Source organism: Aquarana catesbeiana, linkage group LG09 (genome assembly GCF_042186555.1).
Source record: "Aquarana catesbeiana isolate 2022-GZ linkage group LG09, ASM4218655v1, whole genome shotgun sequence".
In the NCBI taxonomy this organism is placed as follows: Eukaryota; Metazoa; Chordata; class Amphibia; order Anura; family Ranidae; genus Aquarana; species Aquarana catesbeiana.
In genome coordinates this window covers 97,778,538-97,806,439 of record NC_133332.1, presented here as the reverse complement: position 1 = coordinate 97,806,439, position 27,902 = coordinate 97,778,538, and the positions used below count along the sequence as shown (strand labels likewise).

The following is a 27,902-nucleotide window of genomic DNA, read 5'->3' as shown; positions in this document are numbered from 1 at the left end:
AGGTCAGTGTGTGTGGGTCAGGTAGGTCAGTGTCTGTGGGTCAGTTTATGTAGGTCAGTGTGGGTCAGGTAGGTCAGTGGGTGTTGGTCAGTTTATGTAGGTCAGTGTATGTCAGGTAGGTCAGTGTGGGTCAGGTAGGTCAGTGTGGGTCAGGTAGGTCAGTTTGTATTAGGTAGGTCAGTGTGGGTCGGGTAGGTCAGTGTATGTCAGGTGGGTCAGTGTACGTCAGTGTATGTCAGGTAGGTCAGTGTATGTCAGGTAGGTCAGTGAATGTCAGGTAGGTCAGTGTATGTAGGTCAGTGCATGTCAGGTAGGTCAGTGCATGTCAGGTAGGTCAGTGCATGTAGGTCAGTGCATGTGAGGTAGGTCAGTGTATGTGGGTCAGGTAGGTCAGTGTATGTAGGTCAGTGAATGTCCAACTCTCGCTCATTCTACATCCATACACTGATAAAACCTCCAGTACTCTGAAACATGCCCCTTCACATAAATCACAGTCCCACATTACCTCCCTCACCCTCCTGCTTCTCCTAATCTCTGGTGACATATCCCCAAACCCTGGGCCACCATCATCTGTCATTGCCCATTGCTCCCATCCCCCTACACCCTCTGGCAGGAGCCGCAACCCACAGAACTTGGTCTCTATTCCTCTTTCCAATACCAGCCCCCCCTTTTCCTGTGCCCTGTGGAATGCACGTTCTGTCTGCAACAAACTCACCGCCCTCCACGACCTCTTCATCACAAATTCCTTTAACCTACTTGCCATTACTGAAACCTGGCTTCATGAATCGGATACTATTTCTCCTGCTTCCCTCTCCCATGGGGGCCTTCTCTGGACTCACTCCCCCAGACCAAGTGGACGGAAGGGAGGTGGAGTGGGAATCCTTCTAGCTCCATGCAGCACCTATCAGGTTCTTCACCCACCTCCCTCTCTGATACTCTCCTCTTTTGAGGCACACTGCATTCGTCTTTTCTCTCCCATTTCTCTAAGAATTGCTGTCATCTACCGGCCCCCTGGACCGGTATCAGCCTTTCTTGATGACTTCTCTGCCTGGCTACCCTACTTTCTCTCTTCTGAAATCCCCACAATTATTCTTGGGGACTTCAACATCCCTGTCAACACTAACACTACTATTACTTCTAAACTTCTCAGTCTAACCTCATCGCTTGACCTGAAGCAATGGATACAGGCTCCTACCCACTCCAATGGCAACACCCTTGACCTTGCCTTCTCCTATCTGTGCACTCCGTGCAACCTTTCCAACAATCCACTCCCACTCTCTGATCACCACCTTATTAGTTTTGCTCTCTCCTTGTCTTCCACCTCTTCTCCCTCCAACCGCCTAACAGTTACACGCAGAAACCTTCGCCACCTCAACCCTTCTCTTCTCTACTCTGCTACTGATCACCTCTATGACAAAATCTCCCCCCTGTCCTGTCCCAACCTAGCTACTTTCGTTTACAACAGCTCACTGTCTTCCTCCCTAGACAAGCTGGCCCCCCTCACTACACGCAGAATTAGGCCCCGACTGCTACAACCCTGGCAAACAGATGACACCAGAAGTCTCAGAAAACGTAGCCGCGCTCTTGAGCGCCTGTGGCATAAGACTAAGACCCAGGAAGACTTCACACAATATAAATCTGCCCTCCTAAAATACTACTCCTGCCTTCACACTGCCAAACAGACCTACTTTATCACACTCATCAACACCTTCTCATCCAGTCCACGTCAACTCTTCTCTACCTTCAACACTCTACTCTGTCCTCCACTGCCTCCACCCACCAACTCACTCACTGCCCAGGAGATTGCCAATCACTTCAAAACTAAGATTGATACAATTCATGAGGAGATCGCCAATGCGCAAAAACCTCCCCCATGCAACACTCCATGTCCACAGATACAATCATTACTTCCCTCATTCAACCCTGCTACTACTACTGAGGTTGCTAAACTTTTATCTAGCACTCATCTAACCACTTGCCCCCTGGATCCTGTTCCCTCGCAAATGCTACGCTCACCCTCTGACTCGATTCTACGCTCTCTAACTCACATTTTCAACCTCTCCCTCTCTTGTGGCATCTTCCCAAACTCTCTAAAACATGCGCTAGTCACCCCCATACTAAAAAAGCCCTCACTGGATCCCACCAATCTCAACAACTTACGTCCCATCTCCTTACTCTCCTTCTCCTCCAAACTTCTTGAAAGACTGGTCTACAACCGATTAAGCGACCATCTGACCATGAATAAACTTCTTGATCCCCTTCAGTCCGGTTTTCGACCTCAACACTCCACGGAAACTGCTCTCCTTAAACTCTCAAATGACCTACTAATGGCTAAAGCCAATGGACACTATTCTGTACTACTTCTCCTGGACCTCTCTGCTGCCTTTGACACAGTGGACCACCCCCTCCTCCTCAAAAAACTCCACTCCTTTGGTCTCCGTGACTGTACTCTTCGCTGGTTCTCATCCTACCTATCCCACCGCTCCTTCAGTGTCACTTACAACTCTACTTCCTCTTCTCCTCTTCCTTTTTCCGTCGGGGTCCCCCAAGGTTCTGTTCTCGGACCTCTCCTTTTCTCAATCTACACCACCTCCCTGGGTCAATTGATTGCCTCCCACGGCTTTAAATATCATCTCTACGCTGATGACACCCAAATCTATCTCTCCACCCCCCAGCTCTCTCCATCTGTCTCCTCACGCATTACCAACTTATTAGCAGACATATCAGCCTGGATGTCACATCACTTTCTCAAACTCAACCTATCCAAAACCGAGCTCATGATATTTCCTCCCTCAGGTGCCACTTCCCCTGATCTCCCTGTCAAGATCAACGGCTCAACTATCAACCCATCTCCCCACGCCAAGGTCCTAGGTGTAATCCTGGACTCTGAACTAACCTTTCGACCCCACATTCTATCACTATCCAAAGCTTGCCGCCTCTGTCTTCGCAACATCTCCAAGATACGCCCCTTCCTAACCAATGACACCACAAAGCTTCTAATCCACTCCCTGGTCATCTCCCGCCTTGACTACTGCAACTCCCTCCTCATTGGTTTACCTCTAAATAGGCTATCCCCACTTCAGTCCATCATGAACGCTGCGGCCAGGCTCATCCACCACACAAACCGCTCAGCGTCTGCCACACCCCTCTGCCAATCCCTCCATTGGCTGCCACTCAGTCACCGAATTAAATTCAAGATACTAACTATAACTTACAAAGCCATCCACAACCTGGCCCCTAGCTACATCTCTAACCTAGTCACAAAATACCAACCTAATCGTTCTCTTCGCTCCTCCCAAGACCTCCTGCTCTCAAACTCCCTTGTCACCTCATCCCATGCTCGCCTTCAGGACTTCTCCAGAGCCTCCCCCATCCTCTGGAATGCTCTTCCCCAATCCGTCCGATTTTCTCCTACCTTATCCACTTTCAGACGATCCCTGAAAACTCATCTCTTCAGAGAAGCCTATCTGGCCCCCACCTAACAACTGTACATTTATCTTCTCAATCAGCACATCACCCACAGCTATTACCTCTTGTATCTCTTAACCTTCCCTCTTAGATTGTAAGCTCTAAGTGAGCAGGGCCCTCTGATTCCTACTGTATCAAATTGTATTGTATTTGTACTGTCTACCCTCAAGTTGTAAAGCGCTATGTAAACTGTTGGCGCTATATAAATATTGTATAATAATAATAATAATAATAATAATGTCAGGTAGGTCAGTGTATGTAGGTCAGTGTATGTCAGGTAGGTCAGTGCATGTAGGTCAGTGTATGTCAGTGCATGTCAGGTAGGCCAGTGTATGTGGGTCAGGTAGGTCAGTGTATGTCAGGTAGGTCAGTGAATGTAGGTCAGTGAATGTGAGGTAGGTCAGTGTATGTAGGTCAGTGTATGTCAGGTAGGTAGGTCAGTGTGTGTATGTCAGGTAGGTCAGTGTATGTAGGTCAGTGTGTGTATGTCAGGTAGGTCAGTGTGTGTGTCAGGTAGGTCAGTGTATGTCAGGTAGGTAGGTCAGTTTAGTGGTCAGCATTGATGGACACTGGTAAGCCAGGCAGCAACCAGCAAGTCAGCGTACCCCCCGCCACACAACCACACAACCCCTCCGCCCAACCAAAAAAACCCAGCGCCACTAGAGGAAGCCCCCGTGCCGGCCTTGGACTTCGGCTGAAGCCCCTGGTCTTTTTGCCACCTATCAATGCCCCTGGCGCTAACTCAGCTGTGGCTCAGTGTGAAAGGGGTCTAAAGGCAAACGTCCCAATACTTTTGGTAATATAGTGTATATTCCCTGTAATTCCCCATACACATCGCCGTGTCGCATTTTTCACGCTTTTCTTGCTGTGTTTTGCGTGACAGCATATGGCAGCGCACTCCTATGAATGGGGTGCCCTACATGCTGTGAACATGCTGAAGCAAGCTCCGGGACCCTTTCCGGTGTTGAGCTTTGTATTTGCTCGCTACATCTGGGCTGCCATTAACAATTAATGACCAACATGCGTTTTTCCCGTGTTTTCCACACACGCATGTCCGTGTTTGTTCCTGGAATGCCCAGTTGAGAATGGGGCCTAAATATTATATAATCTTCAGATTCAGCCTGTATTACACCGGGATTGTCTTTGGATCGGGTGTTTATGATTCTAATAATGATCACACACACAGTGCAATGCTGTGACTGATTCTTTATCCCCCCTCCATACTCACAGGCTGACCCCATTCGGGCCGGCTTGCTGTAGGTAAGCTTTGGCGTTGTGGATCTGCAGCTCCCGGGGATCCGGAGTCATCTCAGCCACACTCTCCGACATTTCTCACCGCACTGTCTGAGCACACTTCCCCTCTGCGTCCCCCGCTGCTAGGCAACCACGCCGTTCCCCCATTGCTAGGAGACCGAGCGACGCTCTACGTCACGTGTCTACATCCCCACACACGGTGCATGCTGGGAGTTCTACATTTTTTCACCCCGTTTAGCGTAAACTAGGTTGATAAGATAAACAGGCGGAGCCTTCCGGTGTATCGATTATATCCACACGGGGGGTGCCAGATTATCGTTACATTACAACGAATCTAACGTAACAGCGGCAGTATCCACTGCTGTCGTCAGGTGGCGCTGCTTCATCAACTTGTTTCTCAGTATCACCTGCAGTATTATAAGCTGACAGCAGGTGGCGCTGGTGTCTTCGAGTATCTGCAACCTGTAGTGAGGAAGCTGAGGGCAGATTGCTGATCTTTCCTTTTCAAAGTACCAGTTCCCTGGCTGTCATGCCAATCTAATGGCTTCAGCACTTTTTTTTAAGTGCCCAGTCACTCCACTGCAAATAATATAATATAATGTGCCCTGATAAGCAGTTAACCCCTTCATGTCCAAGCCTATCTCTGACATAGGCTTTGGCGGCACTTTTCGGCTGCTAACAGGGCGCTTTTAACCCCCGCTAATGGCCAAAAAGGGTTAAATGCGCCCGCAAAGCACTGCTGCAGCGGCACTTTGCCGGTTCTTCGGCGGCGCTGCCCATTGATATCAATGGGCAGGGGCGCAGTAGGAGCAGTGTAAACACCGCTCCTACACGCCTCAAAGTTACAGCTTGCAGGACTTTTTTTACTGTCCTGCCAGAACACCGCTCCTGTTTGAAAGCCCTCAGGCATTCACACTGGAGTGAGAGGAGAGGCTCTTTACAGGCGCTATTTTTAGCACTATAGCGCCTGTAAAGTGTGAAAGTAGCTTATAAAAAGTCCTGCAAGCAGCACCTTTGCAGTGCTTTAGGAGCGGTGTATACACTGCTCCTAAAACACCCCTATCCATTGAAATCAATGGGCAGCGCTGCCAAAGCGCCGCGGGTGTGGGTGCTTTTAACCCTTTATTCGGCCGCTAGCGTGGTTAAAAGCGCCCTGTTAGCGGCCGAAAAGCAGTGCTAAAACAAAGGTAAATCGCCACTAAAAATAGCACCGCTTTACCGCCAAGGCCCCCAATGCCCCAGTGTGAAAGTGCTCTAAGGGAGCAAGGGAGGAGGTGGAATCCTTATGGGAAGAGATACAAAGGGAGGAAACTAAGGGGAAAGTAATACTGGGAGTATGCTATAGGCTCCCTAACCAGAGGGAGGAGGGAGAGACGGACCTCCTATCACAATTTGGATTAATGGCAAGGATGGGAAGTGTCATCATAATGGGGAACTTTAATTATCCAGACATAGACTGGGATGAAGGAACCGCACATTCAGCTAAGGCGCGCCAGTTTCAAAATGTCTTGTAAATGCACCAACTAGAAACAAAGCATTACTAGATCTACTGATTACCAACAATACAAACCTGATCACGGATGTGGAAATACGGGGCAATTTAGGAAACAGCGATCACAGGTCAATTAGTTTCAGTATAAATCACACTAACAGGAAACATAAGGGGAATACAAAGACACTGAATTTGCAATGCCAAGCTGCTGCAAGCAAAGCAAACAGAATATTGGCTTGCATTAAAAAGGGGATCAACTCCAGAGCTAAAACGATAATTCTCCCGCTCTAGAAGACTCTGGTCCGGCCGCACCTGGAGTATGCCCTCCAGTTCTGGGCACCAGTCCTCAGGAAGGAAGTGCTGGAACTGGGGAGAGTCCAGAGAAGGGCAACAAAGCTAATAAAGGGTCTGGAGGATATTAGTTACGAGGAAAGGTTGCAAGCACTGAACTTATTCTCTCTATAGAAGAGACGATTGAGAGGGGATATGATTTCAATATACAAATACCGTACTGGTGACCCCACAATAGGGATAAAACTTTTCAGCGTAAGGGAATTTAATAAGACACTAAAATTAGAAGAAAAGAGGTTTAACCTTAAACTGCGTAGAGGGTTCTTTACTGTAATGCCGTGTACACACGGTCGGACTTTCCGACGGAAAATGTGCGATCTGAGCTTGTTGTCGGAAATTCCGACTGTGTGTGGGCTCCATCGGACTTTTTTTCATCGGAATTTCCGAAACACAAAGTTTGAGAGCTGGATCTAAAATTTTCCGGCAACAAAATTCCGATCGTGTGTACACAATTCCAACGCACAAAGTACCACGCATGCTCAGAATCAAGCAGAAGAGCCGCACTGGCTATTGAACTTCATTTTTCTCGGCTTGTCGTACGTGTTGTATGTCACCGCGTTCTTGGCGTTCAGAATTTCCGACCAACTTTGTGTGACCATGTGTATGCAAGACAAGTTTGAGCCAACATCCGTCGGAAAAAATCTGATGGAGTTTGTTGTCAGAATGTGCAATCGTGTGTACAGGGCATAAGAGTGGCAAGGATGTGGAATTCCCTTCCACAGGCGGTGGTCTCAGCGGGGAGCATCGATAGTTTAAAAAAACTATTAGATAAGCACCTGAACGACCACAACATACAGGGATATACAATGTGATAATGACATAAAATCACACACATAGGTTGATCTTGATGGACTTCTGTCTTTTTTCAACTTCACCTACTATGTAACTATGTAAACGGAGCTGAAATGCAGGTACTAGCTCACCACAAAAATGCACTTTTATGGCATTTTAGCACACCAACATCCACTTGTACAATGTGCCGCACTGCATTGAAGAAAATGGTGCAGGTATGTTTACCAATGCATTGGCACCCCTATTCAAAATGAATTGACTGCCTTAACACAGCTCACCTCAACTTGTGAGTGAATCATAAGAGTTACAGAAAAAGAATATTATAAGGAATAAAAAGGATAAGCCTCCAAGCCTGCATGTTAGCCTTTGTGGCTTTTAGGCCCCTTTCACACTGGTGTCGGCAGGGGATCTTTCCGCTGATCCCCGCTGAGCAGGCGGATAACAGGTCCGTGTCCGCTCTACTTTCCTCAATGGGCTGTTGGATGGAAACGGACTGTCTGTTTCCATCTGACTGTCATTCCATCTTCCAGGCGGATGGGGAACGGATCCCCATTCACCTGTTTTTAGTGCACAGGATCACATCAGATGTCGCCAGATGCCAATGGACACATGTCTGTTGACATCCGCCGCACCATAGAAAGCAATGGATGGTCCAATCCAGGCCGATCAGTTTTTGGATGTCAGTTTTTCAGACAGACCTGATCGATCCATCCATGTGAAAGGGGCCTTAGAGGAGTTTAGAGGCAGGGGTGTTTATAGTCAGAAAAATAAAACACTGCCAGGAGCTGTCGCTCTTTGAATGACAATTGCGCGGTCATGCAACACTGTACCCAAATGATTATTTTTGATCTTTTTCTTCACACAAATAGAGCTTTCTTTTGGTGGTATTTGATCACTGCTGGGATTTTTTTTTTATAAAAAAAAAAAAAGAAAAAAGACTGAAAATTAAATAAATTTTTGTAAATAAGTCATTTTTTTCTCCTTCACTGATGTGCGCTGATAAGGCTGCACTGATGGGCACTGATGAGGTGGCACTGATGAGGCGGCACTGATGAGGCGGCACTTATGGGCACTGATTAAGAGGCACTAATTTGCTGCACTGATGGGCACTGATAGGTGGCACTGATATGCAGCACTGATAAGCACTGGTGGGCACTGATAGGTGGCACCGGTGGGCACTGATAGGCGGCAATGATTGGCACTGATGGGCAGCACTGGTAGGCACTGATAGGTGTCATGGATAGGCAGCACTGATGGGCATTGATGGGCAGCACTGATGAGCAGGCACTGATGGGCACTGATTGGTGGCACTTATGGGCACTGATTTGTGGCACTGATGAAGCTTTCCTGTAAGCAGGGCACTGATGATCAGTGCTCTGATTACCTGCCCAGGTCTCCCCTGCGAGGATATGCCACTGATCGGCACTCCTCGCCACACACTCTGTCAGTGTGAGGCGAGGAGAGCCGATTCACAGCACTTCCGTATTCACATGTGACCAGCTGCGATTGGACCGCCCGCAGCGCGGCCACGATCGCTGCTAGCCCTCCGCGGGCATGCGACGGCGGCCATTCCGGGGCACCATCATATGACGTCCACCCAGAACGAGAGCAGCACTGTCCCTTCGTCATTTGATGATGGGCGGGCAGCAAGTGGTTAAATAAAATTTATATAGCGCTCATCATGTTAAAATAATTTCCTCATGACAAATTGGAAGCTTTTTTTGTTTGGAATTTTGAAGAACTTCAGTGTACTACAATCCTGGCAGCACTGTATTATATATTTTTTACTTGGTATGTAAACCCTGACAATAGACTTAATTTATTAGCTTCCACGTGGTCTGTTAAATATACCATTGAATGTATTTTGTTATATCCGTTCAGTAAGTGCAAAAAATATCTGTTGATTTTGCCAGAAATCTTGTGAGTTGATAACATTCTGTGCTCGCTGCCTCTGCAAAAGGAGGGGTTATAGAGAAGAGGGGTAGAAGAGATAAGAAATGGTCTGTGCTATTTGTGATCCATCAGTGTAGTAGGCAGGGCTGAAAATGTGTGCATAGAAATTTGGAACTGAAAATACACTGGGGTTAATTTACTAAAACTGGAGAGTGCAAAATCTGGTGCAGCTGTGCATGGTAGTCAGTCACTTTTTTAAATTCTTTCTTTAAAGAACTTACACAACAAATTACAGGGTTGCAAAGAATAAGACTTGGGGCAGTCCGTAATGGATGGCCAACTTAAAACCACAGTTCAAGACAATACAACACTTAGTATATGCACCACTGTAAATAAAAACTTAACAGTAACAACCAGTCAGATCCTTATTTTCACACCTGAGCTTTTTTCTCATTTAGATAACCAAGAAGAAGCGTAAAACCACATCTGGGACCGCTAAGGAAGCAAATACAGGAAATATAGAAGAAATAAGCAAAACATGAGATGAGAGGGAGAAGAAGAGAAAGAAGGATGGGGAGAGAGAAAGAAAGAGGAAAAATATTTGGTTTCTTTGCAGATCTGCACCAGTTTAAGTAAATCAACCCCTATGTGTTTCATGCCAAAGAAGAAGGCAGGAACATACTATGTTTCTGGCATTTTTTTGTACTTGCATTGTGTTTCAGGGCATAAAACATCGGGAGATGTGCATGTATTCTAGAGATGTACGAAGCGTTTTTTTTTTTCCTTGACATATGCTTTAACCACTTACGGACCGCCCGCCGCAGGTTTATGTCAGCTGTTTGAAGGAGGATATCGTTGATATGGCAGCAGCTAGCTGCCATAACTCCGGTATCCTCCCTTTCAGCGGGCGGTCCGCTACAAGATAAAAGTGGTCTCTGTGGCAGATTTGCTGCTAGATCACTTTTATCGGTGGCGGGAGAGGCCCCCCCCTGCCGCGATCCGGTGCACTCCACCACTCAATGGAGTGGTCGGCAGCGGCGGAGGCGATGGCGTCTTGTCACTTGCTGTGCATGGAGACGAGTGAGGGGAAGATAGCCCCCACCCGTCTCCATGACACTGCAGGGCAGAAGCGACGTCATAACTTCACTTCTGCCCACAGCTCTTAAAGGGTCATTTTTTAAAAAAATTTTTTTTAAATGACAATTTTTTTTTTTTTATTGCATTTTAGTGTAAATATAAGATTTGAGGTCTTTTTTGACCCCAGATCTTATATTGAAGAGGTCCTGTCATGCTTTTTTCTATTACAAGGGATGTTTACATCCCTTGTAATAGGAATAAAAGTGACAATTTTTTTTTTAAACTGTGTAAAAATAAAAAATAAAAGGTAAAATAAATAAAAAAAAAAAATTTTTTTTAAACATGCCCTGTCCCGACGAGCACACATGTGAGGTATCACCGCGATCGGCAGAGCGGGAGCAATAATTCTAGCCCCAGACCCCCTCTGTAACTCAAAACATGCAACCTGTAGAATTTTTTAAACGTCACCTATGGAGATTTTTAAGGGTAAAAGTTTGTCACCATTCCACGAGCGGGCGCAATTTTGAAGCATGACATGTTGGGTATCAATTTATCTTTCACAATATAAAACAAAATTGGGATAACTTTACTGTTGTCTTATTTTTTAATTCAAAAAAGTGTATTTTTTCCAAAAAAAGTGCACTTGTAAGACCGCTGCGCAAATACGGTGTGACAGAAAGTATTGCAACGACCGCCATTTTATTCTCTAGGGTGTTGGAAAAAAAATGTATAATGTTTGGGGTTTCTAAGTAGTTTTCTAGCAAAAAAAAAACAGTTTTTAACTTGTAACCAACAAATCTCAGAAAGAGGCTTGGTCCTTAAGTGGTTAAAGAGGAAGTAAACTTACCTATAGGTATTGAAAATATCTCTTAAACCTGTACAGTTTAGGAGATATTTCCAGTGCATGCAACCAGAGACATCACTGGCGCATGCGCTCTGAAGGAACGGCTCACGTGTGCCATCTCATTCTGAGCCCGTGTCGTAAACGGCGGCTCCCGCACGCATGCGCGGGAGTGATGTCATTGCGGCTTTGGCCAATCACAGCGCCAGAGCCTGTGAACCTGGAAGAAGCTCCGGGAAAGGTGTCGGCCGTGACAGTGGTGTGTGTGGGGACCACTGCAACAGATTTGTTTTAAGGTAAGTATTTCATAACGAGCTAGTATGCGATGCATACTAGCTCATTATACCTTTGTCTTGCAAGTTTTTTTTTTTGGGGGGGGGGATATTTTCAGAGGTTTACAACCTCGTTAATGGTGGAATTTCATGTAGTACTTTTAGAATAAGAAAAAAAAAAACACTTAAATCTTCAGAACACATAAAGAGCTATATTATATACCATTAATTGACCTTAGGCATGGGAGGGAAGCTTGTGGCTTTGTTTGGCTGTGGATTCCTGATGAATGTTTGTGTCACTTTGAAGTCTTTGATGACAGGGATATTAAGGCTTTACAATGCCAATACTACACAAACAGAAGCTTCTCCCAAGTCATCCGCAAGTCATCAAAACTGTAGAAGGACATTTGTATATAATGAAGTTGACAGGGAGAAGGTACGGTACATAATCATGTTTAGAGGATGCTTCCTACACAAAGCTTTTTGATGGTCGTTGCATGTCTTCTTCCTCTACCGCTGTCATGAGAAGGTTCTTCCAAAAGAAGTAAGCAATAATATGATATTCTAAAGCCTAGTGACATCAGGTAACATGACGTTTGCTCAAACATCCAATGTGTTGCAGTAGGGGTTTCTGGTCTTTCATTTTTTTCTGCATGATTCAACATTTGTAGCAAATCTCACTTTATCCCACAACCCTGCATTTAAAAAAAAATCTCCCAGGGTTGCAGTCTTATTATATTTACCAGGATTTTTTTTTAAATTTTCTTTTTAATTTGTATTAAACTTAATATATTTTAAAATAACAAAAAATGCAAATTAACAAGTATTATGAACATTTTTTTCAACAAGCACACAAATACAGCTACTGTCCTTTACCCATTTACTATCCTTTATGATGGAAGTTTCACAGGGACCCATTTATTATTAAATTATACTATTAATATGGTTATTGATATAATATATTATGGTATATTTTCTATTTTATTCTGTTTTAATTTTCACCCTTGCACCTATTTGTAAAATTTCAACAACATAAGCTTTGCCCCAATTGCTATCCTTTAAGGTGGAAGTTTCACAGGGTTTTTTTTACATTTTATTCATTTATTAATAATATACACACATACACACACACACACACACACACACACATATATTATAATTGTATTATATCATATTTTCTATTTTATTCTGTTTTCTTTTTCAACCTTGCACTTGTTAAAAAATGCTGATGACATAAGCTTTGCCTAGTACTTATCTACTTTTATTAGTACGTTGTTACAGTGACATTTATTTTCTCATAGGATTTCTCTGATTTATAAAATGTGCTCAAGTTTTCAAAGTTTTATATTATCTGTAGACTTTTTGTTTTGAGCACAATTTGATTTCTCTGTTTGACAATTTATCAGTTTACTTACTGAAGAAGAAAACCTGGCTACAAAAAATATTAAAGCATAACTCCACTTTTTTTTGTGAAAAAAAACATTCCCCTCTGGGTGATCTACAGGTATGTACATTGCAAGGATTTTAACCACCTTTGTTGCAGATTCCTACCTTTTGTTATCCTGAAGAAATCCCTGTGCGTTTCTCTGTGCCCATGTGGAAAAATGAATCTAATGGCAGTGGTTTCATCATTATCAATCATCTGTGGCACCTGCAGAGCTTTAATGAGCAAAGCTGCTGGGTCTGCATCCCTTTAGCCATAATTTCCTATTGGGACTATCTCACCAAAAATGACATTTTTGTTCCTGGAGAACAAAGACTTGTATCTTAGTGCAGACTTCTGGGAAACTCACTGAGCCAATCACACAAGCAGGAAATTATGTATCTGGGTCTGTTCAGTATACATTCTGTGTACAGAACACCTCTAGGTAGCCATATTACATTGCATTTTCAGAAAATTACAGCGGCTGCAGATTGAAAAGGAAAGGTAAATTTTAATAACATTCAGTTACAATATGACTTGTGTCGCAATTATATATGCTATATTATTTTTTTTTTCCCCACGAAAGTGGAGTTACCCTTTAAAAGCCCTTAAAATGTAGCAAAAAGTGTTTTTTTTTATATCTGCTTCCTAAAGCTGTGTGGTTTTTAATCCAAATATGAAGGAACATACTGTATGCTTCAAAGACGTCTATGTTATAATTCATGACTAGGTTTCAGCAACAAGAATTAAAAATATTGTATCAGATGTTGCTGAAAATTATTTAGTTATGCTCAGCCAAAGGTGCCATCACATACCTTTAGTATCTTCTACTACTTAGGAACCTCAAATGTTAGGATGCCCTATTATACAAATACTGACTACAACTAATAAGATGAGCCCTCCAACCCTCCACCTCTCTATTGGTCTGTTAATGTGAGCCTAGTACACACGGTCCGAATGTCTGGCGAGATAGGCCAGTTCAATAAATACTGTCTGAAATTCAGTCCAGCTGACAGAAGCCGGCTGAATGGTTGCTGTTGGACGTGCATGCTGGAAACCAGCAGCCAACCGACTCCTGATCAGCGCTCTCAGCCAATGACTGAGAGCGCTGACTAGAGTGTTCTAAAGGGGGGGGGGGGGGGGGGGGTAGCCGTCTCTCTGTCAGAACACAACTCAGTAGGGGGGATTGCTGTACTAACATCGGATTTTTAGTTCAGGGGCTCCAACCGGAGCTGCCAGTTTCTTGCCAGCGAGTTGAACGGAAAAAACGAATGGTGTGTAGAAGGTTTAAAGCGGAACTTCAGTTATTTTTTCAACTTTCCATCTATTAAATCTTCTGCCCTTGTTGTTTTAACTTTGTATAGTAAAACATTTTCTTTCTGCCAGTTGATACCTTATACAGCCCACTTCCTGTTTCTTGTCTGGAAAAATGCCTAGGCGTTTGAGATCATGCACAGCTCTCTCTCTCACTTTCGTGAGAGTTTGCCTGGAAGGGAGGGGGATGAGTCATAAGAGGGCCAATCAGAGCTGCAGAGCTGGAGGTGTGCCTCTGTGTGTCTGTGTAAATCCAGGAAGTGAACAGGCAGCAGCTTCAGCTGCCCACAATTAAAATGATTGCAGCCAAACCCAGTGGAGGGAGATTTCTGTAGCATATTTGGCAAGTACAGAATCACAGTATATATAAAATAATATGCAAAGTGGTTGGAGGGAAGCTTCAGAATGGCAAATATGTTTTTATTACAAATTATTTGAGCAGACTGCAGTTCCCCTTTAAGTGAACCTATGGCCAGGCTATGAACATTCAAGTATTTACTTATTCTTAACAAGCTGTAAATATGCTTTAAAACAAGTATTTAATTACCTTTTTTTTTTTTTTTTTTTTTTTTTAGGTGAAGTTCCACTTTTGTAGCCAATTTGAGAAAACTCCACTGTAACCCCATTTGTTACATGTGCCCATTTTCATATTATAATATGAAAAATATTTTAAAATTACCTTTTAACCACTTTAATACCGGGTACTTTCACCCCCTTCCTGCTCAGGCTAATTTTCAGCTTTCAGCGCTGTTGCAATTTGTTTTTTTTTTTGTTTTTTTTTCATAGTTATTTATTGATTTTCACATTTTTAACCCGCTCACAATTTTTTTATTATTTAATATTTTTATTGGTTTAATTATATATAACAATATTTCAGGTTACATAAAATGTTTGATATACTCTGTCGGATGAAAATTCGAGTTGATACAGGTATTCAGTAAATACATATAGAGGTGTTTGAACTAAACATAGTATAGTAGAGGTATTAGATGAAGCAGCCCCATGAATGTAAAATTCAGGGTCCAAGGGAGACCAGAGAGACAAGACCATCAGAACTCACTGACTGATATCAGCGGGCAAACATACCTGTGTAATTGAGCCAAGGAGGAATTAGAGTTTTAATAGACTGTTAAGTATCCAGGACAGGACGTTTCTCCACCCCATGGGGAACTCTCTGTGGAGATGACCTACCCGGATGAAGCCTCTGGATTATATATTGGTCACAGGAATTGGTAAATCTTGTCTACCCTGGTCTGCCCTTTTCAGTTTCATAATGACAGTCATGGCGCAAAACGAAGTCATGAATTAATTACTTAGTTCGGAATGTGATTGGATGGAAGACTCCAGGGTCCACACATTCGAGCCTCAGCCTATGCATTCAAAAGTGCAGTTAAATTTGATGGAAGAAAGAGAGACAATACCTAAACTCGGCCAACTTGCCCCTGTATCTAGCGTAACAGTGGTGGTACTCCATCGCCAAGTTATGAAGAAGAGGGAAGAGAAGTGAGAGGGAAAGGAATTAGAAGAAAAAGAAAAGTGAGCAACAAAAAGAGAAATAGTGACAGTAGCAGGAAAGGGAAGGAAGGTCACCTAGAGTATGTTGGATTATTCAGGGATATCCGCTAAACTGGAAGTATTGGAACCCCTACGTATGTAGCCCAGGTCTCCCAAATAAAATCAAATTTGTGGGTTTTGTCAAGCAATTTGCTAACAATCTTCTCCTGGGCCATGATCCAGGATATCTTACGTTTCATCGCAATTATTGGCACAGAGTGTCTTTTCCAATGCCTGGCAATAGTAATTTTGGCACCCAAGAGCATATAAAAGATCAAGGATTGTTTGTGTCTGGGAATGTTATCTACTTGGGCGTTGAGAAGTGCTATTTCTGGAGTCTGTGGGATATCCATTCCCGTGATTGTCCGTGCTATGTGAAAAAAACTGTTCCAGAAGCTCCGGAGTCGTGGGCACGTCCACCAAACATGGAACAATGATCCCTCATGACCACATCCTCTGAAACATAATGGGGATGAATCTGGAAATATTTTGGCCAGGGTGGTAGGCACTCTGTACCAACGCGTGATAATTTTAATACTAGCTTCCATAAGAGAGATGTTCAGGATGCCCTTGAATGATCTGTGAAAGCCTCGATACCAGTCATTCAAGTCCCACTCAATTGCCAGGTCTTGTTCCCACCTTAGGGCGTAGGGAGGTTTGTTGATACTACTGGCAAGCAAGGTGTAGATAATGGAGATACCGCCCATATCCTTTATGTCGGAACACCATATCTCATAGGCAGTTAGAGTAAGGGGTTGAGAGGTATCAGGCCATTTGGTACGAAGGAAGAGGATAATTTGTAACAATTTATATCTTTCCGAGTCAGGCATTTCTAATTTATTTTTGCAAATTCCGATAGTGAGGGGCCCATTGGCATTTACAAAGTATCCAATTCGGTATAGGCCTTTAGCAAGCCACCATTTGAAAGCAAGTATGTTTTGGCCTGGGGGAAATTCTGGGTTGTTAAATAGGTGGGTGAGAGGGCGAATGTGTGATGTTAGGGAAGCGTCCCACAAGGACATCGAGTGAGAGAGTGTTGGGGCTAATATTGCCGGTCTAAGGCGGGGAGGAGCCCAGAGCAAGAAATCTATTGTGTGTCGTGAGGTTGCTTGCCTTTCCATCCGTATCCAATCTGGTTTTGGGCCCCTGGAGTATGCTATGGAGATTTGGGCGATTTGCGCTGCCTGGTAATACCACCAAACGTTAGGAAGAGCAAGTCCACCTTGGGTTTTTAGTCTATAAAGTGTTTCCTTGGAGCACCTTCTACCTTTGGAACCCCAGACGAATTTCAGGATGGAGGATTGGAATCGCATGAGTTGCGCTTTTTTCAGTGGGATAGGAAGCAAACGGAAGAGGTACAGGAGACGAGGAAGCAGGGTCATTTTTTATGGAGTTCACTCAGCCAGGATAGATCATGTTTTGACCACATGGAAATGTCTGCCAGTTTTTTGAACATCAGGGAATAGCTGGCAACGAATAATGTTTCGTATGAAGAAGTTAGGTTGATGCCTAGGTAAGGAATATGTGAGGAACACCAAGTGAAAGGAAAATGTATCTGTAGGCATTTAAGGAGGTCTGGGGGTACTGAGATGTTTAGGGCAGCAGATTTGGAGACATTGACACGGAGACCCGAGGCATTCCCAAACTGCTCTAGGAGCTTAATAATATTAGGGGTGGAAATAAGGAGTGATGTGATGAAGAGAAGTAGATCATCTGCGAATAAAGCACATTTATGTTCTTGCGGACCGCAAGTGACTCCTCTGATATCTGGATGGTACGTATGACAATTGCGAAAATCAGGGGCGATAAAGGGCATCCTTGCCTTGTGCCTTTTTCTATTGGGAATGTGTCCGAATATCTGCTCTGCAATTTCCCCTGGGAGCTTGGAGTAGAGTAGAGGGATTGTAGAGTACCTAGGAAGATAGGGCCGAAACCCCATCTCTTCAGAACCCCAAAAATATATGGCCATGTGACTGTGTCAGATGCTTTTTGTAGATCAATGGAAAGCAAAAGTCCCTCCTGAGGGGAACCCTTGTCCCACTGTGATCTTAAGAGGGACTCTACATCAATCGCCCTTCTCACCTGGTCAGGGCCCTGTCTCCCCAGGATAAATCCTGCTTGGTCTTGGTGAACATACTGAGCTACGAATGAGGACAAATGGTTTGCTAAAATTTTTGTTAGTAATTTGAGATCATTATTGATCAGAGAGATCGGGCGATAGTTGCTAGGAAGAGAGGGGTCTTTTCCCGGTTTGGGTATAACTGAAACATATGCTAAGTTCAGGGATTTATCCAGGGGAGAACCTTTTTGAAGGAAATTAAAGAACCTGGCCAGGTAAGGGGACAGGATGTTAGAGAATTTCTTGTAATAGCCCACCGAGAATCCATCCGGACCTGGGGCGGATCCCTGTTTAAGATATTTGATGGTATCACAGATTTCCTTGGAGGTAATGGGTTGTTCTAATAAATCAATGTGGTCCCTTGAAAGTTTGGGGAGTGAGATGGAGTCAAGAAATTCTTCAGGGGAGGAGTTTGGACTTAATTCGTTTTTCCTATAAAGGGAAGCATAGAAGTCATGGAAACATTCTATAATGCTTTGAGGATTTTGTGTGAGTGTGCCTGACTGTAATCGAATTTTGGGAAAAGCCAACTGACGAGGTTTGGGAGAGAGCTTGGCGGCTAATTTGGAACCGATCTTATCTTTTTGAAGATAAAACCTAGCCCCTGTCCAAGGGAGGTGCTTCTCAGCCTCCGTAGTGAGGGCCAGGTTGAGCCTCAACCTATCTGCTTCTTGTTTTTGTTGAGATGACTGAGTGTGTTCACGTTTGTTACGCTTATAAGACTCCTGATATTCTGTCGTAAGATTCTCAATCTCGGCTCTGTGTTCTTTTTTAATGTGGGAAGAAAGTTGAATGAGTTTGCCCCGAATTACTGCTTTGTGGGCAGCCCAAAGAGTAGCCGGGGAAATCATCTGTGTCATTTGTGTGAAAGTAATCATTGAGTTCCTTTGCTAGCATGGTGCATTGCACTGGATTACTTAATAACGATTCATTAAGCCGCCATTTGAATTCCTTTTGGGTGTTATTGGCTTGGCGTATTGTGAGAATGACCATGGAGTGGTCCGAGATAGGTGATTCTTTGATCAAGGATTTTACCGCTAGGGGAATGTGTGTCGCTTGAAGGAAAACATGATCTATCCTGGCATAGGTCTGGTGCGGGGCAGAGAAGTGCGTATAGTCTTTGGTGCGTGGGTTGAGTTTCCTCCAAATATCAACTAGTCCTGAGTCAAAGAGGAGTTTGGCAATTTTTAGACTATGTTTGGGGGGGTGTCTAGAACGGGGTCGGCCGTTTCCTGATTTCTCTAGCGCCAGATCGAACGCTATATTCGAGTTTCCTCCCAGAATGATGATTCCCTCTAGTTGAGAAGAAAGGGACTGCATGATTGAGGCAAAGAATTTGTCTTGCATCTTATGAGTAGTATGAGACAAAAGAATATAGTGTTCCATCGATGGTGCCCTTAACCAGAATGTATCTGCCTGATGGGTCCCTAAATACATGTGACATAGCGAAATTTAAGTGTTTGGGAAAACAAATGGCTACCCCTTTTGTTTTGTTCTCCGCATTGGAGAGGAAAAATTGGGGGAAGTGTTGGTGGAGAAAAGAAGGGTTATAGGGTCTAGGGAAGTGGGTCTCCTGGAGCAAAAGAATATCGGATTTTTGGGATTGATATAGTTCAAAGCGTTTTCTTCTTTTTATAGGGGAATTAATGCCTTGAACATTATGTGATACTATGCGTATTAGAGGAGGTTTTGTATCATTTACGTGCATGGATCAGAGAGGAGGCATGTACCATAACCGAGTGGGACTTACCTTGTGGTAGGCACCCGAACATCTTCGATCTGGTAGTGAATGGACTTCTAGGTGACCTTCGAGGGAAGAGAGGAGAAAGAGCGAAGGATAAAGAAGAAGATGAGAACCATCTAAGCAGAAGCAAGAAGTAGAAAACATGTTAACAATACATAACCAATGGGATAAAATTACCCAAACCCAAGTAGCATGTGAGAACCCATTCTCACACACCAACATTCTTTCGTCTTAAACAAAAACAAATAAAGAAAAACAACCCCCCCTAAAAACTAGGGGGGTAAACAGTCACCGCCTGAGAAGAGAGATAAATACTCTTCCCAGTCAGAGACAAGTGGAGGCGCATGACATCCGCTCCGGCCGCCTCCCAGCACGTAAACATTTTAGTGTATGTGGGCAGGGCCCCTAACAATGTACTCGTAGTGAGCAAACCACCCGAGCTGCTGAGCCGTCCATGACCCTTAAAACAGGGGCCATTTTGGGAAGACCCAGGAGTTGGAGGGGGGCCCACCACATTCTGGAAGGGATCAAGAATAATTTAAGCATACTGTGTGGGGGAGAAAATACTGTCCTAGATTATGGACTACTATTATATGTTTAAGCTGATTATATAAGGAATGCCGAGCACAATATTGTGTCGTACATTTATGTAGGTGTCTATATATGTTGCAACAGAAGAAAAAAAAACTATTAAACTAAGAATTTTCCAGAATGCAACCAGAACAAGAACAGTTTCATGGTTAAAACTTAAGGAGTCAAAAAGAGAAGAAATAAAAAAAAATACAAAATGTTTATAATCAGGAGCAAACGTTCCAAAAGAAAAACCTCCCGACTATGTAGTCGGGCAAAGAGGTGCTACGTCTAGCGCAGCCATCAGGTCATGGAGAAAATGAGTTCCTCAGAGGATCCGGATGGATCAAGTAAGATGGAAAACAAGTCCGAAAGGAACCCTGTCCTTAAGCTGCAGTTAGGGAGGCCTGGATTCCTTGGATTTCTTAGACAGGTGTTTCTGCCACATAGGGGCGATGGGGCTGGATGGTGGTGGTCTCTTGGAAGAAGAGTTGGGCCCTCTGCCTGAAGGCGCAGATTCTGGTTCTTGCGAGATGAGACCCAGCTGGAACAAAAGCTTTTCCCCCACCAGGAATGATGAGAAGCCGTATGATTTATTGTTGAAAGCGAAAGATAGGCGAAAGGGAAAGGACCATCTGTAGGTGATCGCTTTCTGGTTAAGCACCAACAGGAGAGATTTGAGCGATCTTCTTTTTTGTATGGTAAGTGGGGATAGGTCCGCAAAGACTTGTATGGGATGGCCTTGGAACATTAGTGCCCCTTCAGCACGTGAACGTTGCATCACCTCCTCCTTCACTTTGTAAAAATGAGGTTTTACTATGATGTCTCTCAGGAGGCCATCTTGGTGAGGGGGTTGTAGAGCTCTGTGAGCGCGATCCATTTCAAGGCAGTGGTCTGGGATGTTGGGGATCAGTTCCTTGATAAATGATCGCACAATGTGGTCAGTGTCTTTAAGGGATTCAGGGACTCCTCTAATGCGGAAATTATATCTTCTCGAACGATTTTCGAGATCGTCAATTTTAGAGATTGCAATCTCGAGTTGGTCTTGTAAATCTTGAATTCTGGCCATGTTCTGGTTCACCCTAGTCAGAGTTTGGTCTGCTTTGGCTTCTATTGTTTTGATTCGTGCCCCCAATTGCTGTAAGTCAGCATGGATGGCTTTAGTGATTTGGTTGGCAGTTTGTATTAGACCTCTGGATAGCATCGTAGCAAACATGGTCATCATCGCAGAAAAGTCCTGTGGTGAGGATGGAAGGCCCTGTGTGAATGCTGTGCCTGCCTCTGGGGTGGCCATGAAATCTTCCAAGAGGGAGAGGGCCATATCATCCAGGGTCCTGCCTTTCAGGGACTCAGTGGAGGTGGGAGAAAGATATCCATGACAGTGTGCACTTACTGTGGGGCCCGCCGACCCTGCAGAGCTGTCTTCCATGGCTGAACAGGAGTCCCTCCTTTCCTGCCCTGTCTCCTGATCTCCACCTCATGCAATCGCGGCCGGCGCCATCTTGGCTGAGGCCGCGGGTCCCGGGCCGGAGGATAAAGCCATGGACAAGTCTCTCCTGGCCGAAATCCCCACCATCCTGGGGCTCCCTGGTGTATGCTCTTGCCATAGGGGTAGATATGAGCCGGGGTTCTGCGCTGTGTGCGGCGCCGGAGGGTGTCTTGTGGCTGGAGCGGTGCGGAGCTCTCGGATTAAGCGTCCATCCGACGAGCTGCCGCGCATGCGCCCCCCTCGCTGTTGCAATTTGAATGCCATTTGCGTGGTCATGCAACACTGTACCCATATGAAATTTTTATAATTTTTTCACACAAACAGATCTTTCTTTTTGTGGTATTTAATCACCAGTAGGTTTTTTATTTTTTGCTAAAAAAGCGAAAAAAGACCAAACTTTTTGAAAAAAAAATGTAACGAAATTTAAAAAAATGCGCTTTTCTTTGTTTCTGTTATAAAAGTTTGCAAATAATCTTTCTTCATAAATTTAGGCCAAACTGTATTCTGCTACATTCCTTTGGTGAAAATAACCCAAATCACAAATCACTGTTTATTATTTAATCAGTAGGAAAGTTATAGAATCCACAAACTATAGTATAGACTGTATATATGAAAATGGATCAATCCTGATGTACTGACGGCCTATCTCATTTCTTGGCCCAAAAACGCCAAGACAGTACAAATACCCCCAAATGACCCCTTTTTTGGAAAGTAGACAGTCCAAGGTATTTAGTAAAAGGCAAGGCAAGTGTTTGGAAGTTGTATTTTTTTTTTGCCACAATTTTTTGGAAAATTATGAAATACATTTGTTTTTTCACATACTGTCATCAGTGCAGTGCAGCATCATCATATAAAAAGTTTATATTTTTTTCAGTTTTTTAGATTTTCTTTTCTTTTTTTATGATTTTTTTTTAAACACTTTGACCAGAGCAATACAATACAATATTGCCATTGTAACACTGTGCTACTCTGGGGAAGTGATCAGGATTTGTTTTACACATTATGATTGCTTCTTACCAATGAATTTCACTGGCATAAGCAAGCATTTTTACTGAATGAAATAGATTCATTATATTTTTACTATTGTGGTTAGCTGTGATTGGCCACAGCTAATCAAATGGTACAGATGGGCTGTGATTGACCCTGTCTGTACCATGTGATCACTGTGACCAATCACAGTTGGCAACACAATTGTACACAATGAATGTTATGAATCAAAGCCATTGATTGTTTACAATTGTGATGTTATCTTCTTTGACTGGTCACAGGCCAGTACACTGATCAGTCATTGGCTGTGTCCACCCAGCACAACAAAGGTCCCGCCCAGCCATCTTTTGACAATAGGCTGAGTGGAAAGTGGTTAAAATGCTCTTTTCTGAAAACTGTGAGATTAAACATTATGTAAATCCTATTCAGTTCTACCTAGCTATCTAATGTTTAAGAGGGATCAGGAGAGTTATGTTTGCTCTAATTAAAACTGTCTTTACTGTGCTGACAGATTTAATTATCATTTGTCAACTAGGTGTGCAGGACTGTCTGTCTTAACAAGGAGTTAAATGAGTTTTTAGTTTTGGATAGAGTGGAGAGAGATTAGTACACCTGCAAAGTTTTATTGCTGTCTGTGCCCGCATTAGAGAGATTCACCCTTTCTACCGTTCCAGTTTACTGTTATTATTGAAAGTGAAAGTAAAAGAAAATCCAAAACTGTGGGTTGACATCAGAACAGGAATAAAGGGGACATTTTTCAATGGGAACACTAGCTCTGGTGACTTTAGTGACACACTGGGATTCCCTCGCTTTGGAGGGATTTTCTATCACTTCCTGTTTTGGCTATGGGATAAGAATTTCTGCAATGGGACACAGATGGCAAAAGAAAAAAAAAAAAAAAAGCTAACAGGGATTGCAACTTTCCCTTACTCTATCAAAAATGAAAAAAAAAAAGTTCTACCTGTAGTGACACTTTAAAGATTGGGTGAATTTACTAAAACTGGAGCAAACAGAATCTGGGGCAGCTGTGTATATTAACTGATCAGCTTCCAAGCTTCTGAATTGCTCAGTTAGGTTTAAAAATTAAAGCTAGTAGCTAAGTGGCTGCCATGCACAACTGTTGCAGTTTCTGTCTGCTTTAGTCTTACTAAATTACCCCTCATTATATGTTAATGCACCGTGTCTGAATCTAGTCCCCCAGCCTGTCCGTTATCTCCACATTACCATCTTTTTAAAAGCGATAGAAGCTACCTATAGAGTTAAATTTACTGCCAATGTTACACTGATACACTTCACAAGAGAAGCTCTGATGTTGAGTTTTAGTTGGTTTCTTGACAGCTTAGCTCACCCCACTCCCTCTTGTACCTTGACTTGAGTGATTTTGCTATGAAAATTGTGAATTTATTACTTCAGAGTGTCTTCAGCTACAGAGGTCAGCAAGTGCTTATTTTTTTTTTATCCACATTGGATTAAACATATTAAATAATAAATTAACAAATAAAGAATATATATATATAATGGTTTATGAAGTAACACACTTTCAAAATAAAATATTCAATTAAAATTGTCCAAAGCAGTATATGCTTTCCTAGATTTAATTGCTAATTTATGTTTTACTCTTATTTATATTTATATATCATTAGGTTTCTTTATTCAGTGTAAGTGGGGATGAATAAAAAATAAATCAATAAAGAAATAAAAAAGGAAAACTATTTTTCCAGCAACCCCACGGCACTCATTCATGAACTTTTTGTGAACCACATTCTGGTAGACTATAGGATTATATTCTGGTTGGAGTAATTCCAGCAGTTATTTGGTCTGTCAACTAAGGGATTCCATAGGAAAAAATGGTTATATAATTGAAAAAATGAGGAAGGTACAGCAGTTATGTTGTAGGTAGAATTGCTGTTATAGCATAGCCTTTCCAACTCAGTATGCACACAGTCAGAAAGACAATAGACTATCCTCTGATTTTCTTACACATATTACTAAGCTCACACTCTAGTGGCCACCTAACAATATATGCAAAATAACCCACATGATTTATGTTTTAACAGACAAGTGCTAAAATATAATTACAAATGTAATATTCAACAATTTTATATATAAATACATTTCCAAAAAAAGTCAGTATAGTAGTAGAATGCTTTTCAGAAACAACACTACTGAATCTAACATCTCCTTTGCTTATTTCTTTTCAGAATAAACTCAGCAATGAAACCATTTTGTAATCAGAACTTGATCATCATAGTCCCAGTACTTTTCTTTGTGATCTTCTTTACCTGGTCATGGCAAAGAGCAGGATTCTCCATGGTCTTTGAATGTAAACAAAAAGACATTATGCGCACAACAGCAGATAAACTTCCAAATGACTCCCCAATCTCAGTGCACAATAAAGAGAAAGATCTCCTTATTCTTGTTTGGGTTTGGCCTTTTGGGGAAACATTTCCGTTAAATACTTGTTTAAGTGTTTATGGCATCTCTGGCTGCAAACTAACCGCGGACCGAAGCCTCTACAACACAGCCGATGCTGTGGTCATGCACCATGTAGATATCATGTATGAAAAAAATTTGCCTTGGGATCCAAGGCCTCATCACCAGCGCTGGGTTTGGTTCAACATGGAACCCCCTTTGATCATTAAAAATCTCCACTTCTTAGACAATAAGTTCAATATGACCATGACATTCCGCCAGGACTCTGATGTCTATAGACCTTATGGCCGTATTGAAGCTTTGAGAGAGCCTCAAAGTTTTACTATCCCAGCAAAGTCTAAATTGGTCGCTTGGGTGGTCAGTAAATGGTATCCAGGCGTACGGCGTAATGAGTATTATGATGAGCTGAAAATGTACATTCCAATTGACGTTTATGGAAAGAACCACATGGAGTTATCTTGGGATGATTTTTATACAACCATCTCTCAGTACAAGTTTTACCTGGCCTTTGAAAACTCCATTTATAAGGATTATATAACTGAGAAGCTGTGGTCAAATGCTTTCGACTCCTGGGCTGTACCTGTTGTGTTAGGGACAACTAGGAAAAACTATGAGAGATTCCTTCCTGGGGAAGCTTTTATTCATGTTGATGATTTTCCAAGTGCAAAGGATCTAGCAGATTACCTTTTTCAGTTGGACAACGATGATGAAAGATACAAGAATTATTTCAACTGGAGGTCATTTTATCGAGTAAGAAGGGAAACTGGGTGGGACAATCACTATTGCAAAGCATGTAGGGCATTAAGGCAAGCTCCAGATTACCAAATCATTCCTAGTTTGGAAAAGTGGTTCTTAGAGGGCACTAATGTGTATGAAAAATAACCAGAGAAAATTAAGATATATAAGGTATTTAAACAGACTCTGTCATGGGGGAAAACTGCAGGCCCAACCAAATGGTGGACCATTTGGATAGGCAAAGTTCTAACACAGCTGGGTACTGTCAGAACTTGCTACTAAGTCTTGACACCCACATTTCTATTGGCACACCACTATCATGGGCACTTTGCTGGTCAATAGGATTGTGTGAGAGGAAGGAAAGCTTGGACAAGATTCGCACTTAAAAAAACAGTGAAGGTTTTCTTGTCAGAACTTCCTGGCATTCAGCCATCATAAAAGGGTTTGGGAGACTGCTGAAGGGTATTTGTAGGCACCCTATGTGTCTATGTTTTCTACCTACTGCAGGTTTTTAATTCCCAGATGACAGAGTCTATTTAAGTTTGTTACCTTTGTTTCTGTGTAACTTAACCTAGTTTGGAAAATTAAGATGTTGCATTATAGCAAACACTAAAGTTTTGCTATAACTAACAACTGCACCTTTCATGTTCTGCGCTGTTACAAATCATTTAATGAAATCCATTAGTTACCCAGATATATCACATTTGGTGTTCTTGCCTGTCTCCATTGTAAAGATTTCCTATACATTTTTTGTCTATTACACAGATATCAAATAGAGCAGGAAGTGGTGATAAATATTCCCAATGGGTACACAGAAAACTATAATAACATAGATGTCAGGAAGGGTCTAGAACTTTTGATTGCTTTTGTTTTCCTAGTTGAGGGAATCTCCTAAATTCCTGTTCAGGTGGTGGGTGTCATAAAGTACAGGAAATCAAAGGAATATTTTTAAAGTATAAATTCAGCTTGGGGAAAAATTAAAAAATTACAATTATTTTTGCAAAAAAAAAATTAAAAATGAACGGATCGTGGGTGCAATCCCAGGCTCCTGCAGATACATCCTCTAGCTTTCTTGCCCATAGCTCCATATAGTCTTTCTGTTTGAAAGCTGGCGGAAGTGTGAGTGGACAAAGAGGAGGCTCATCAGCACCCTTGCAGTTCATTGGGAATTATGATATGTCTACTGTGGTGGAAGACGGGACTTGTAGTTTCTTCATGTGAATGAATAACATAGCTATTCAGGCAAAGCCCCGCACAGCCGCGCCAGTTTTGAATGTGATAATGGATGCGGGGTGAGGAAACACTGTCACAGGGTGGGGGGATCAAGGGGTGTGGGTGCTAGAGCATGATACATTTTACACCCTAAATACAGGTGTAATGTGTAACATACTCCAAAAGTGAGCTTAGCCCAAAAACACGACAATAAAACCCAACAGAGGATCTAAACTTTCTTCATTTCATTTAAAATAAAAAGCAATTCTGAAGGCTTGAAATTGGTTTACTTTTAAATTAAATAAATCAAAGTTAAACCATCCTCTTAAGAGGTTGTCATTGGCAACATGCTAAAGATAATGTCATAATACAGTATGCCACATTATATGTCAAATCATATATCGCTGATCAAACTTACAGGAGAGTCTGGCATTTATTAAATGCTTGTCAACATCTGACATTTATTTCTTTGGATATCTGTTGCATTTAGATCATAACAGTTTTTCCTGTTCTTTTTGAAGTATGTTGAAACTTAAAGAGTTTAAAAAAAATATTTGAGATAATGTTTGAAGCTGAGGTGTAGTCTGCGTATATTTTATCTTCTCTGGTCCCCCCTAATTAAAATGCTAATTAAACTTTTAACTAAAACCCTTCTGTTTTCATTACATAACGTATTTTAGCCCCAGTAATGTCACCACCGTGTCTCTGCTTATTCAGAATATACTTACATCACCTATTCAGGCTATACTTGTAACTTTTTAAAAAGTTGGTGAATGGCAGCAGGGGGGTGATCTATGTTCGACAAGCACACAGCCAGAACATAAAGACTGGAAACACACTTATATGTGCGATACCCTGCGGTAACTCATGATCCACGTTGTG

The 27,902-nt window shown here is 42.7% G+C and overlaps 1 protein-coding gene and 1 pseudogene across 1 annotated transcript in view; one reads left to right on the top strand and one right to left on the bottom strand.

The window, feature by feature from the left end:
* The window catches only part of RSPH6A (radial spoke head 6 homolog A), a 32,520-nt gene extending 27,628 nt beyond the window's left edge, over positions 1–4,892 (bottom strand). The window contains exon 1 of the mRNA XM_073599032.1: positions 4,697–4,892. Coding sequence (XP_073455133.1) covers positions 4,697–4,797 — 101 coding nt within the window. The 5' untranslated portion in view covers positions 4,798–4,892. The remainder of the gene's footprint in view (positions 1–4,696) is intronic.
* Positions 4,893–11,856: 6,964 nt separating this feature from the next.
* LOC141107221 (3-galactosyl-N-acetylglucosaminide 4-alpha-L-fucosyltransferase FUT3-like) lies at positions 11,857–25,955 on the top strand (annotated as a pseudogene).
* Positions 25,956–27,902: the final 1,947 nt, after the last annotated feature.